The sequence below is a fragment of the Pistacia vera genome, unplaced genomic scaffold (assembly GCF_008641045.1).
Source record: "Pistacia vera cultivar Batoury unplaced genomic scaffold, PisVer_v2 Contig505, whole genome shotgun sequence".
NCBI lineage: Eukaryota > Viridiplantae > Streptophyta > Magnoliopsida > Sapindales > Anacardiaceae > Pistacia > Pistacia vera.
Genome location: NW_022196341.1, coordinates 210,565 through 224,933, shown reverse-complemented (window position 1 = coordinate 224,933; position 14,369 = coordinate 210,565). Strand labels below are relative to the sequence as shown.

At 32.0% G+C, this 14,369-nt stretch overlaps 2 protein-coding genes across 2 annotated transcripts; both read right to left on the bottom strand.

The window, feature by feature from the left end:
* Positions 1 to 233: 233 nt before the first annotated feature.
* Positions 234 to 4,117, bottom strand: LOC116105788. Its single transcript, XM_031392196.1, has 6 exons — positions 3,831 to 4,117; positions 3,596 to 3,739; positions 2,966 to 3,079; positions 2,533 to 2,715; positions 1,647 to 1,811; positions 234 to 844 (listed from the first exon to the last, which is right to left on the bottom strand). The coding sequence occupies exons 1-6, from the start codon at positions 4,017 to 4,019 to the stop codon at positions 497 to 499; spliced, it is 1,143 nt and encodes a 380-aa protein (XP_031248056.1). The 5' UTR covers positions 4,020 to 4,117; the 3' UTR covers positions 234 to 496.
* A 2,174-nt stretch (positions 4,118 to 6,291) lies between these two features.
* Positions 6,292 to 13,592, bottom strand: LOC116105794 (lysine-specific demethylase JMJ25-like). The gene is made up of 13 exons (XM_031392203.1): positions 13,464 to 13,592; positions 13,284 to 13,385; positions 12,933 to 13,183; positions 11,750 to 11,843; positions 11,520 to 11,661; positions 11,368 to 11,431; positions 10,523 to 11,273; positions 9,490 to 9,819; positions 8,271 to 8,594; positions 7,624 to 7,696; positions 7,453 to 7,538; positions 6,608 to 6,727; positions 6,292 to 6,414 (listed from the first exon to the last, which is right to left on the bottom strand). Exons 1-13 carry the CDS (start codon positions 13,590 to 13,592, stop codon positions 6,349 to 6,351), a joined length of 2,532 nt encoding a protein of 843 aa, XP_031248063.1. The 3' UTR covers positions 6,292 to 6,348.
* Between the last annotated feature and the right edge of the window lie 777 nt (positions 13,593 to 14,369).

Here is a 14,369-nt window from a genome sequence, read left to right as displayed (position 1 = left end):
GTTTTTTTATGTTATCATTATTTACTTTATTGCAAAATCTCATATTAATCATATGAAAATGATTAAAAACACATTTTCGATACTATTCTCAAAATAGGATAATTAACAGATTTTCAAAATTAAACTTGTTATTTTCATTATTAAAAGCAAAATATATACAAATATTAAAGGATTATTTTGAGTCCCAAGCTTGTATATGGGGTTAATAAAACTAACCCACTAAAAATTTGTTTAATCAAAAGGGCTTTGCAAGAGAGATCATGTTTTAAACTTTGAAGTAAAAAAATAAGCTTTGAAACAAAGGCCTTTTACACATAATCAAAGATATACCAATATCACCCAACAAGGGGAACATTGACCTCTAAAAGAATTAAAACTAAAATTAAAGTACAGGAATATAAAAGGTAGTAGTAATTTCAAACTCTTTGAAATTTCAAAATAGAGCAGTACAAGATAAATACCACTCAAACAGAGTGACTTCCTACATCATTAGCTATCATTGAGGGGAGAAAGAGCTTGGTGCAGCAGCTCTTTGCTCTGATAATGGAGGGCAAGGCAAAACATCCCGACTCGCTGGCAGGCTTGTATTAATGGAGCCCTCAGGCGGCACCGGAGAGGGTGGAAACAGAGGTGTAGCAGGGGCAGCATGTGTATTTGATACAACCTTAATGGGGTAAACTTCAGTGACTTCTTCAGTGCCCTCATCCAAGTATACAACATCCTGCATGGTAAGCTGGTGATACTCGACAACCTCCCTCAGGAAGCGATTCTCACGCGCATAGACTGAGTTCTCATGTGCCAATCGAGCCTTCTCAGCCAAAAGTGTTTCAAGTTGAAGCCGTATCTGACATGAAAATGTTGGCATCAGAATATGTGAATTCGGTTGATGTCTAGTTTTAATTCAAACTTCATTTTCCATTCCGTTTGACATGAAAAACTGGTGACTCTTCAATCTTAACTAGCTCAGAAAATTTGCGGCAGATTATTGAAAGGCTGCCTAAAAATTGCATGATACAATGTGAAGTAGTTCGTTGAATTACACAGCCCAGATATGGTTAAATCATGAAATGGACGCTGTTCCTGCAACTACTGACGACAGAACAGAAAGTTTAACTGTATCTATACATGGCTCTTGCAAATAGGACTCAGTGCAAACTTGGGTTCACAAATTGGATTCTTGTCTCTCGAAGTCCTTTGAATTATCCAACAAGTGTAAGGTATAAGGAGGTCTACTTTAGATTTGGCTTCCATCCTCTAGAAATTTTATCATGCAAGTGGAACGAGTTTTTTGAAATAAAATTTAAACAGAAATTTCAAACCCCCAAGCTAGAAAAGAAAAAAGAATTTTTTTAATTTCTATCTTTGATGGTACTAAAAAGGTATGCCACCAATAGTGTTTCCGGCTTGTATTGTTAGCTGTAATTCATTAATATGTCATTGCCTCTCACCCACATTCACTACAAATTACAGATATGCAGAACAGTGTATACTAATATATGGGCTTGTAATGCATTTTTTCAACAGAACCTTTGGTTTCAATTTTTCAGTTGTCGAAGAAAAGATAATAATGAAGCAGATCATTACCCAGATTATCTCAACAAGAAAAGATGAAATATATAAAGTAGAGAATCAGGGAATAAGAGTACCAAATCATCATCTTCTGAACTCTCTCCCCTTTCACGACTCTCCCGAAGAATTTTATTTTGTTCCTCCAGCTGAGCACATCGCTCTTTAGCAAAAGCCAGATCTGCTTTGACAGTTTTCAACTCCCGAAGAAGAAGCTTTGCCTTGGCAGCCATTGCCATAGCAACCTGTAACACAAAAAAGTAGGCAATCATGGATCTCACTTTGGAGGATGATTTATTAAAATAGGATTCACTTGAATATTAAATGGAGTTCTGCAACTCGCACATCAAAAAAGAAAAACAGTATTTTTTATTCTCTAGTTCCTACTCTCATGTATGTGCTGCCTAAGCATGAATTTATATACAGCTAATAATGAAAAATCTAGTAGTGATATGCAAGGCTCAAGGTTGGAAAGATACTGTCTCAAAAGACATTGATCTCCATATATAGGCTGTTTTTATGCCCATGTTCTGTCCTAATTAGTCAAGAAGAAAGAGTAAAGCAGGACTCTGGAAGCAATCGATATTTCAAAGAAGCGGTTCAACCAAAAATGCTGAGGATATGCAAAAACAAAAATGGAATATAAATCCTAACTAAAAGAAGCCAGAGCTTGATAAGATATCCATTTAAAACCAATGCATAAACTCAATAGGAATGCGGTTTCAAATGTTATAAGTCATTCAAGACATTTTGCTCATAGCATGCACTGAAAACAATCATGCAAAGGGACACACCATCATACACAAGAATACAGTGCCAAGTGCAACTTGAAACTTGTGTATATGAAACAACCAATGTTATATTCCATAACATCTAATAACAGTACTATGCACTGCAGGTTGGGGCAGCCCAAACATGCAATCTACTTCTAACACATGAACCAGTGACAAACAGTTGCCACCTTACGTCGCGAGATGCCTTCAATTGAAGTTCTTGATCAGTTGGCATCATAGTTTGGGCTTGGGTCTGTACATGCGGTTGTTTAGTTGCCTGTTTCTGCGCCATATAATTGCCAGGCTTTTTCTTAATATGCTTACGAGTTTCTTGAATGATGCCGGCAGTTCGGTTCTCCACAATTGAAATGCCCTCCTGAAAAAAGTGGAGCAGCAGAGGTTTGAATTAAAGAAAAACATTACATCAGCAGATTCACAAACAGTTTGCAAAAACAGTAGAAATATCATAAATTACGAACATGAATCCTTAAGTATGCCCTAGCAAAGTAGCTTCAATCAATGATCCCAATATGTCTATTAAGATTAAATATATAGGAAAAACTAAAAAGTAAACAAATGAATACTCAAAGGTACAAATGGAAGAAAAAATATCTATAAAAGCTCACCTCAACAGCATTTCCAATATAATTTAAAGAAGAAGTAAGTGCATCAAGTCCCTTCTGTAATCCAGGAGACTCCGGTTTTCTATGCGTCTCTGCTGAGTAATATGCTTTGTGGTACTGCCAGAAGGTAAACTTAAATGAATAATGCTATATATACAAAGTTGAAATCCTAAATTGATATCCCAACTGAAGTAGCTACTAATTTGGCAAGTAATACCACGTATCACATAGTATAGTGTTGTCATATCAACAACCACATTAATTGGGCTACAAAGTATTAATATCATTGACACACAAATATAATGATTATGAACAAATGCAGAAAAAGAGTACTACTATATACTCCAAATAGTATCTCAAAATTTCATTCCAACTGATAGCACTATCGTGTCATGACACATTGCCTTTTCTATACATTCTACACCTAATGTAGTTCTGCCACACAAGTTGCTACGTAAATTCAAATTCGACGTTAACGATTACGAACACCACACATCTCGAATAGTATCTCAAAAAATTTCAATTCTAACTTATGTGTGTTCTTAATGCTACATTATTTGGGATGGGAAATTTCGGATACTAAATAACTTCCTAAAAACATAACCTTGTAGAAATGAAACTTTAAATATAGACCTTGGGAGTTGTCTCAGTGGCAGGCAAGTCCTGCGGCGGTTGATCATCCAAGATTGCTTTAGCTTTTCTTGCGAGATTGCCCCAAAACCCAGGTTTGGATTCGTTTAAATTCTTCATTGATGTGTAGTTATAAGAGCCGGGATCCTAAATTAACAAAGAACATAACAACCCACATAAATTATTACTGTTAAAGAATAAAAAATAATAAAAAAAATGTTAAAAAATTAAAGAATACCTTTGATTGAGATGGAAAAGAAGAGGGGCTAGGTTTAGAAAGAGGAGAAGAGTAAGCAGAGGAAAGAGAAGAATCCCTATTAGCAGAAGAAGCTCTGATGGCTTTTGCAGCTAAAAAATTGGAACTTGAGCTGCTGTCAACATCATCTTCATCGGATAAGCCTTGTTCTTGTCTTCTTCTAAAAGCCATTTTTGTTCAGATTTCATCAAAATTAACAAACTTTTTTCTACTTGAGTTTGTTGATTGATTGGTGTTTCTCAAAACGCCTTCCTTTTTTGTCAACGCGTTTCCCCTCTTGCTTCGCTGCTGCTTATGCTGAATCTTCCACTCATTGTACAATTGGATAATTACCATTAACCCGCCTTAGTTAGGTCAAAGAACTAAACCACACTAACATTTGAAAAATTTAGAAATTTACCCTGATGGTATTGTATATGATAGATAAACGGAAAAGTTTTGAATAATATATGATGGTATTGTATATCATGTAATTTGTAAGACCATTAGATAACATCCAAGCATTTTTATATCTAATTTTACACCCAAATATTACTATAAAGTTTTAATTTTCAAATAAATATATAGAAAATGAAATGCATTCGCGGTTATTCAAAAATATTATATACCCTTGTTATCATTAAATACCCCATTAAAAAATATCAAAAACCCTCTAAAAAAAATTTTCGCTCTATGATTTTTCAAAACCTCACTAGATTTTGTTCTTTAATAGATTTTTTTTTTTTTTTTTCAACAGCCTCTGTTTTATATATACCCTATTTAATTTATAAATTTCCTTTTTAGATTCTCATTTAATTTTAAAAACACCCCATTAGTAGCATAACAATACGTTTTGTTTTCTATTGGTGAATTATTTATACTTGGTCTCTTTTAATTTTTGTTTATTCAAATAAATTCAATTGTAATGTTTAGGGTTTTGGTTAACCAGTTTTTTAAAATGATTAAACCGATAACCGAACCAAAAATTTGGTTCAAATAATTTTTCAAATCGAAATTGAATCAGTTTTCAAAAACTGGTTTTTTCGATTTTTTTGTTTTTTTTGCAGACCCCTATGTGTTGGTGTTGTCAGGGGCGACCGATGACGTTGAAATCAGGTTGGATTGGCCTAAGACGATAGTCACTATAGGGTATATTTGTAATTTGATCAACATTTGTGGGTGTATTTAATTTTTATAAAGTATATTTGTCATTTTTGTAAATAGTAGGGGGTATCATAATTTTTTTGGGTACCTAGAACCAAAATCAAACCTTGGATTTTAGGTTCCACTACCAGACATTTAGGACATCTAGGAACTGGAACCAACCAATTCCGATTCCATGGGATTTTGGCGGGTACTCGTAAGTGCCCACCCTTGGTCACTGTTTGGCATTTGCAAGGATTATTTTTATTTTGGCTTTTTTTAGTTATAGTTTTTTCCCTCTCTTCGTTTAATTTTTAATTTAAATATTTAAAATTATGTTTTCGGAATAATGATAATGAGGGACAAATAATACAAGTGAAAACAATGAAATGAAATTTTTATTTATCTAAAAAAAATTAAGGGTATTTATACAACTTACAAGGTTTAAGAATAAAAAATAATTTAAACCAATTAATTAAAAAAAAGTCTTTACCTTCACAATGCTATTCATCTAGCTAATAGCTATTCTCAACTTGAACTTAACACTTATTCTCCATTTGACGCCGGGGATTATTTATTTCGACGCATGAATACACTTCCCCGACTTCGTGGTTGCATCAGGGCAGTCCTTAGTTCTTATAGTGTATTGTAATGAAGAGTTCTATTGGGAACATACAATGTCTATGAGATTGATTCCTTAAAGCACATAAACATGTTAGTTCTCCAAGTGACTTGGAAGGGTCTAATGTAATTGCATTGCATAAATTTAAGGATGGTTATTAATATCTGTATACACAGATCTTTGTGGCGAACATTTACATGTAGTACAGATTTGTGTTAATGTAGAAAAGCTTATTTCACCTAAATAAAGTTGCTTGTTTGATACAGATTTGTTTGGACTCGGCCAAGTAGTGTCAGGAACTTTCCCCTTGTGGAAGGCAACTATGCTTTAAGTACAATTGTTAAATAAATGCTTTAGGTTAGAATTGCATCACAATTGCTAAACAATGGTTAAATAAATGCTTCAGGTTACAAGTTAATATGCTTCTTATGAGCCTGGTGCGAATGAATTAGAACGTAGATACCATTTCATAATTCAACCCATCACCAAAACATTTCTACAAATTACAAGAATACCGACCTATATCAAAATGTAGGTGAAAATAAGGTCAAACAACTCTGCACTTTCATATAGATTTAACTTAATGATATTTCATGTCTAATGCATAGTTTCAAAGAATATAACATTTGTGTCATAAGTATATAATTACAAAATGATGTGTACATAACCCTTAAAAAAAAATACATTAACATCATACAGTTAGATAAAGCTTCATCATCCCAAAAATGAGGTCGATTGACACATGAAGTCGGTAAGTCAGCCATTAAGTTTCTTCAATTCTTTTACAGCATGATTTAATGCATAAATACACATTTTCTTCACCTATTTTAACGTAATACAGAAAATACATTAGGGATCATTGAGATAAAGATAGATACAATTTTCATAACCCAATTTTTAAAAGTGCAAATAGATTTATATACATAGTTTATTAACCTTAATTTGATATTGTAAACCTTTACAAATTCTGCATGCTAAATAAAAAAACACAAGAAAGGTATGTACTAATACGTACCTCAAGTTTGTCCTTCTTACTCTTATGCTTCCTTGGAAGAGTGCGAAACTCTTCAGTGAGACGGATGCATTCTTCAATATTTTCAGGAGAAACAAAGTCAAGTGCAACTTTTATACAAGACTACAAACAACACGAAGGAAATGATTAGTAAAAATCTACTTATCATATGAATGCAAGCAACAAAACTTACCAAATCGACTGCAAAGGTCAAATTGAATGTTAAGTAAAACTTTCAATTAAAATGTTTTTCTCCTAAAGTCTTCCAATTACATTTAAACAATAAATACTCTTCCCAGTTACATTTATAACAAAAGCTTCACCAAATAAAAGAATCAAAATAAACATAAATATTAGATCAATCATCCTTCCATCTGCCATGGGTGTAATTTGTATAACGATACTAACCAAATAAGTTAAACTTCAAATATGTAACCAAACACCGTCAACATGGATTGAAAATTTGAAACAATGCACTTCGTTAAGGTAGAGACCATCGGCGTTGGTGTAATTTATAAGAATCTCATAGGCCCATAGCTCATATAAGAATCTTCAACTCCAGATGAAATTAATTATCATTGAAGACATCAACTTCAAATCAAAGAGAGAAAAATGTAATTACATGATGTAACTACCACATCAATAAGATACAAAACTACGGCGGCATTACTCTACCTGAAAACACAACCTACCATCTAATTACAATTACACTAAGTAGTTGGCAAACACAATCCAAACAAACTATTTAGTATGAACTCAAGCATTCATTTTTTTATTTAAAACTTGACAAATGAAGAAAGAAAAATTGTGACTCAAAGGAAGCAACCCAGCATCAAGGATTTACGTACCTTAAGATTTCTCACTTGATGGGGACATCCAGCTGGGATAAGGACTGCCTCTCCAAGTTTCTGAACAAAACTCCAAGGCTCTACACCTGCATAAAAACTTCTTACTGTGTCACAAAGAAAAACAAGTCAAAGTAACTAACATCAACTTAATAAAAAAAAAAAAAAACCAACCAAATTCCTCTTTGAGCTTTCTCTTATGATGCATCGTTAAGTAGAAAGTTTGATCATGAATCGGGTGCACAACCTATAACATTAGGCAAGTGAAGTATTAGCATCCTTAACAACCAATAAATATGATAAAAGATTTTCTTAACATTAAGTTTAGCATTGATAGTAATTGAGCAAAAGAATCAGATAACTTCTATTAATAGAAGTGTTCATGCCCCATCTTAGCAACAATAATACTTTATTTGTATAATTATATATAGAAAGCATCCTAATATAATTTACATACAAATAACTATTCTAGTTTAAATATCCAACTTAGATCATATGGAACCAAAGGAGGCTTACGAAAGTAATGCAATCTACTTTAATAAAGTAAATTGATATTTTTCAAACATTCAAATACAACATATAAGCAAATAAAATTATCCTTATATAATATAACTTAGACTAGTTGTTACTTCCTCTACAAAGCATTGCTCCATTATTAAACTATTTTACTGATAAAAAATGGAACTTCAGATAATTCATGTTTGGAATGAACTTGACTTCAAATGTTTCAAAAAAGAAAAAAAAAATTGAGCAATTTGATCTGTCATTTATAAAAATGTAAAATGTAGAGTAGCTGAAAAAAGAATCACCAAAATTTATACCTGATCTACTGGAGAGCAATAAACATCCCTAAATTCCTTGTGATGAAGCCTAAGATATTTGTCAAGTTTGGGAACATCTTCCCGCCGAAAAATATCCCAAAGAGCACTACCGTCTGATGCATCCATTGATAAAGGGTCATACAACTCTAACCTTAACTTTTCTTCAGATTTTGAGGGACACTCCTCATATATTTGTTGTCTTCCATGCTCAAGTTCTAAAAACTCTTTTTGGTTTTGAGCATCATGCATCTTCTTCAAATTTTCTATTTTAGTAAGCTGTTCAGAACTAGGGGTCACATCCGCTGTATGCATCAAAATATTCACCTGATTTATGACAAACCATAGTTTAATCAATCAAAATAGTTTAATCAATCAAAACTTTCTAAAGCCCCGGGGTTACCTTTTCTCCCGGTAATTTGTTATTGCATAATAAACAAGTCACCAACCAGGTCTACAAAAATTGATGTATTAACTGATGTACAGAACATGCATCACACAAGTGATAACTATCAAGAAATCAAATAGTGAATTACCTTTATGATACTCTTATTTACTTCGATCACTATATGTTAACTGTAACTGAATAATTACACATATGACCATATTGCAATTCAGTAAGCATCATTAATCTAAATTATTTGTTTGCTCCATCTGCAACCAATATGGCATGATCTAGCTAAACAACTTTTAACGTTTTTTTACATGACCTCAAAATTGTTTTATAATTAAAATGCATCTAATTATGATTTTAAAGAAATTTCTTAATCACCTTCGAAAACAAATAAAGTTTTTTCTAAAAACTACCTCTAAAACACAAACTCAATAATTGAAGATTCAACTTATTTTGGTGTTTGAAAGTTTCATTAGGAAAATTTACTCAATCACCTATATAGAAAGCATTTTCACATTTGGTCAATCGATCAATAGAATTCATTAAAAAAAAAAAAAAATAAAAAAAAAACCTACTCAATATCAAAATGGAACAACATAATCATTGGCTTTCTCATTCAATTCTTAGTTTAACTCACCTCCAAGATAAAAATGTATATTATATTTTTTTTTATTGATGTAACTATTTCATATTCAAGTGGCTAGGCTAAAGTAGAGAAATACATTCAATAGTGTATATTGCCTTTCTTAGACAAAATCACAGTTCTAAGCTAAAAGATAAATTAGAGTTTTTTGGATAAATAGAATCATCAAAGTTTCACTTGCATACCGCATCTGTAATGTCACAATGAAGCTTGCTCACAGAGTCTCCACGTCCAAGCTCTTCACGAAATCCGTATGCTATATAAGATTTTGGCCCTAAATCTAGTTTCAACATATCTGAAGGTAGATTTGTTGCAATATTGAGAATGCCCAAATAAGGATGTGTATATTCAACATATGGCAAGGCCCTTAAAAATTCTGCACTGTGGCGTGGTAAAGACTTCTCAAAATGGTTAGATGGTGGCCAATCTTTGAGTTTGAGGATTTGTGGCCAAGAGTTTAAGTGAGCACGACCCTCCAAGTAACCTTTGAAAAATTGGTGAATATTTATTTCTACCTGCATGAGTATCAATCTTCAACATCATTCAAAAACCAAATTACAAATATCACATAAAACTGTGAAAAAAAAAGTGTTTCTCATTATCCTTTTCTTCTTCTTTTCTATGTTTAAATATAACTATTATACATAAGAGATATTGAGTTTTAATGATGATGATATATAAAGCAATATAAACAAGAAAGCACAAGGCTATAGATGATAAAAGGAAAAGAATTAAACTATTTCGATTAGTTCACATATTATGATGCATAATTAGCAAAAGTTTCAATGCTAATAAACTTCATAGAAGTCTGCCAATCACCCGCGTTTAATATGGTTTTTGGTTAAACCATATATATAGCATTAAAAATTACATTAATTAAATAAAAAGACATTTGAAGTTACTTATAATAATTTGATATTCAACTATTTTGAGATTTTTCATATACAAATGTACTTGTTAATGCGTGCAAGAGAGTATTTTTACAGATACAATTTCCAAAGCCAAGAAGCGCAATTGTATCATCTTTTAGATAGTCAATAAATCTATATTTCCATATACTGTAGCATTATGTCCATCATCAGATGTTTTCATTGCACAACATACTAGTCAACCCAATTAACAATTGGGTAAAACAATATTGTGTCAACAATTAACAAATTAAGAAACATCATATATCATTAATGGTAATTATCATGATAATGACCTAATGGAACATACCTTACACCCGTCAAGACAATCAATGGCTTTAAGTACCTTATTTGAGGAGCCTTTAGCATGTAATATAACACAAAATATACGTGACATTACCATTGGCTCCCAACTCAAGCCAGAAGTCAATTCCAAAGAATTTGTAACAATAATTGGCTCTCCTCTAACCCAATGGTACTTAAAATGCTCTAATCCTTGTTGTTGGATATCATCAACTGAAGGGCAGTACAAAAAATTAGCAACAGAACCTTCCCGAGAAGCTGCTTTCCTTAATTTCTTGTTACATGAATCAATCTCACCACCCAAAGTCGAGCCTAAACTACTATTCTTAGAACTTTGTAGTTCATCTGTCAGTTTATGAATTTTCATCAATTTTTTAACTTTTTTCTTCAACTTTGAGAGCCATCTATTTGAAAATAAACATTTCAACTCCAGTCGCTCATATCCACAACCACCCAACTTTTCCAGCGGACAAGGGATGTCACCATTTTCATTTACTTTCCATTCAGCTATAAGTCTCTTACGTTTCCTTGAGATAAGCCTAGTTTGGTCATTAGAAGGCTTTTTCTTAACTAAAGGGAGCAAAACAGGTTCCCCTCCATGTAAATAATCTTTCCCCCGGTTGACATGCTTCGTGCTCATTTTATGTCCGCCTTGCAAATAACCATTGCGAATTTCTTGGCAACAAGAAAGACATAAATCATATGAGCATTTCGGGCAGCTCCTGTGGTAGTCAGCTATGGAGGTTTTGCAATTGTTGCTGCAAACAAAACGAAAAATAAAATAAAAGTAAATAAGAAAATTGTGCAATCGATTGTTTACAAGTTCTTCTAAAATAAGGAAATTGATCTTACCAATATAAACGCTCATCATTCTTACACATAGCTTGTTGTATTTTTATCTCTGACAGTTCTAACCCTGTCCACAAAAGCATATGAAATAAAGCAGTTTAAAGATAAGATGCAAATGAAGTGCACACTATAAACGCAACGCTATGAATTGATACCTCTATTTTTGGCCTCTACCTCTTTTTCTGTCATTTGCTCACGGTAAAACTTTTTGAAGAATGGATATAGTAGATGCACTAAATACATCAAATGTTGAGACTTTTCCTTCTCATTGGTTGGCATATAAATATTTCCGGTACCCTACAATGAATCACAAAGATAACTAATTAAGACTCAAATGACAATGTCATATTAGTTATGAAATGTTTTGACTTAAACTAATCTTAACTGTTCTAGTCCTACGCAAACATGCAGTACAATTGCAGTTTTCACGACAAAATGGGCAAGCATCTTCCATATCGTTCTCTGACATTTTTGGGTACCTATATTCAGTAGACAAAGCATTAATTGCAGTAATATCATTCATCCAAAGAAAGTCAAGAAAGCAAGTAATTCAACAATGAGACTTAAAATTTCAAGAAAAGCTTCAAGCAAAAAAATTGAAATGAATCAAAATTTAGTAAAAAGAAATTATTCCACAGTCCAAATGATTTTGAGCTATTATTTCTATAAAGGAGGCCCCAGTTTAGTAACTAGTGATTGAAACTAGGAATATTTCTTTGGAATGTTCATTACTCCATTAGCAAAAGAGGTTACAAAATTCTGATTACTCTCCCACATTTCTACAAGGATACACTACAATTAAATAGACAAGAGATATACAAGAAAACTAACCAAATAACCTTTGAACTTTTCAATTCTCATTTCTGGCAATTTATAATTAACATAATGACACCAAGTCCATATTGCAATTTGCGCTACTAGAGCAACTTAAAGATTTTCTATTGGGTCTGATCAATTTTGAATAAAATTGTCAATTTTACTTCATTATTAACACTATATATACTTGATGACACTTATAATGAAACTACTATAAATACCACGCTCATGCTGTGATAACTACTCAATGATAATTATTAAAAACACTTAATGACTCACAGAAGTTATATTCGCTGTATTATTATTTATCAAATCTCAACTAATTTTTGTTTTATTTTTCTTTCGTATATATTGTAAAAATGATACAAATTTAAATTACATTTTATTGTTATTATTTCTTTTAAAACACAAGGCTATTATAGGGTAGTCGAATAAAATTACTACACTTATTAAAAATATTACATATACTATAAATAAATTTGAAATAAAATGGAAACCCAGAAAGCTTTATCTAAAATAATTATGTTTTAATATTGTTCTATATGTTAATAAAGCAAATGTAAAAAAGGAAAACAAAAACTAGGAAAGTTGTGCGTTATTGTACACAATTTCTTTTCCTAAAACGAAGTAAAGAAAATTACAGCTTTTGTGTCTTCAAAAAAAGTATTTTGTAACAAAAGATAAAATTGAATCCATTCAACATTCACAAGAATTGCTTATATGGTGTAAAGATTTAAAAGATGAATACATACCATTTTGAAATGCAAGTGACACAATAACGTTTTCCTTGGCATTTTTGGCATTCCACCACCCTCTTAGAAATTTGGTGGCATTGATGGCACCTATTTGACTTCACCTTTGCTTGTTTATATTGCTCGTCTGTTCTCCGTAGCTTGCTTCTTGTCCTCCTTCCAATTGACTCAATTTCAACATCATTGTTCTCTTTGCATTCAAACTTTTCCTCTACATTCACTTGCATTTCAGCTTCAACATTGCTGGTACCCTATAATCAATCACAAGGATAAAAAATAAAAATAAAATAAAAAAATCACATGCATTAGCATAGCAATGATTAATTTGACTTTAAAAAAATCAAAATTAACTGTTTCGCCATTGTTGTTGATCTCTTCATGATCTGATTTTTCTTGGCATGCCAAATTGCCCCCTTGATTCACTTGCATTTCAAGTTCAACACTGCTGGTACCCTAGAATGAATCACAACATGGATATTTAAACAAAAGTAAAATGATAGAGGCAAAGTAGCAGCAATAAATTTGACTTACGTTGAGGAAGTGAGACTGACAGAGGGGCTTCTCATGTAGTCTCCATCCATGGCAACGCAATCCTTTGCCGTCGCGTCTATGGCAGCGAAGCTCATCCGGTGGCACTGGAACCGACTCAGTCTTATCCATTCTCACTCACTCTAGAAACAAATAAGAATAAACAAAGAGAAAATAAAGAAAGAGGTTAATTATGGAGTCCGTGTCAACATGAAAGCCTCCAAATTTACCGTTTCAAAATATTGAAATAATGTAAAAACAGCCTTTTTACTAATTGATAAGCAAAATCATATTTCAACTTATTTGCTATAATTAAATCAGATTATGCAAAGAGTGTTAGTTTGTCGCTGAGAAAAGAATACATATTAGCTAGCGGATGCATAACAGCATACACATGCATGAAAAAAAATCACAGCCACCCCAGTATTTCAGTCGTTGAGTAACTGATACAATTTGCTTTAAATGGCATTATTGACTTTGTTTATAATTTCTTTTTCCTTAAATACAAATATCACGAGATGGAAATTAATGCTACACAGTAAAATTAAATTAATTAATGGATAATTACATTTTCACCCTTAAGGTTTGCCTCAACAACTTTTCTAACCAAGTTCTGGAAACTAACGTTTTCGCCCCCACTGTTTATTGCTTTATGATCAAAACTTTAATAAATTAATCATATAAATAAAGTATATTTTCTGACTAAAAATATTTATTTTACTATTAATTTTAATTATTCAAAATATTATACAATGTATTATAAGATTATGATAAAAAATATAAATTAATATCAATTTGAAATATAAAATATACAAAATTAAATTCATTCCACACAAAGAAAAATCCAAATATAAAGCCAAACAGTAAGGGTTATCTAATTCTTCTTTTATTTTTCATTTTCCAGTCTCA

What these genes read in the sequence shown, in the direction of transcription:
- LOC116105788 (XM_031392196.1), bottom strand. Translation starts at nt 4,019, where the DNA reads ATGGCTTTTAGAAGAAGACAAGAACAAGGCTTATCCGATGAAGATGAT. An exon ending in ATATTGGAAATGCTGTTGAG is followed by an intron (nt 2,716 to 2,965) that starts GTGAGCTTTTAT and finishes CACTTTTTTCAG; the next exon opens with GAGGGCATTTCAATTGTGGA. An exon ending in AATTGAAGGCATCTCGCGAC is followed by an intron (nt 1,812 to 2,532) that starts GTAAGGTGGCAA and finishes TTTGTGTTACAG; the next exon opens with GTTGCTATGGCAATGGCTGC.
- LOC116105794 (XM_031392203.1), bottom strand. Translation starts at nt 13,592, where the DNA reads ATGGATAAGACTGAGTCGGTTCCAGTGCCACCGGATGAGCTTCGCTGC. An exon ending in TCAACAACAATGGCGAAACA is followed by an intron (nt 13,184 to 13,283) that starts GTTAATTTTGAT and finishes GATTGATTATAG; the next exon opens with GGTACCAGCAATGTTGAAGC. An exon ending in GTCACTTGCATTTCAAAATG is followed by an intron (nt 11,844 to 12,932) that starts GTATGTATTCAT and finishes TACTGAATATAG; the next exon opens with GTACCCAAAAATGTCAGAGA.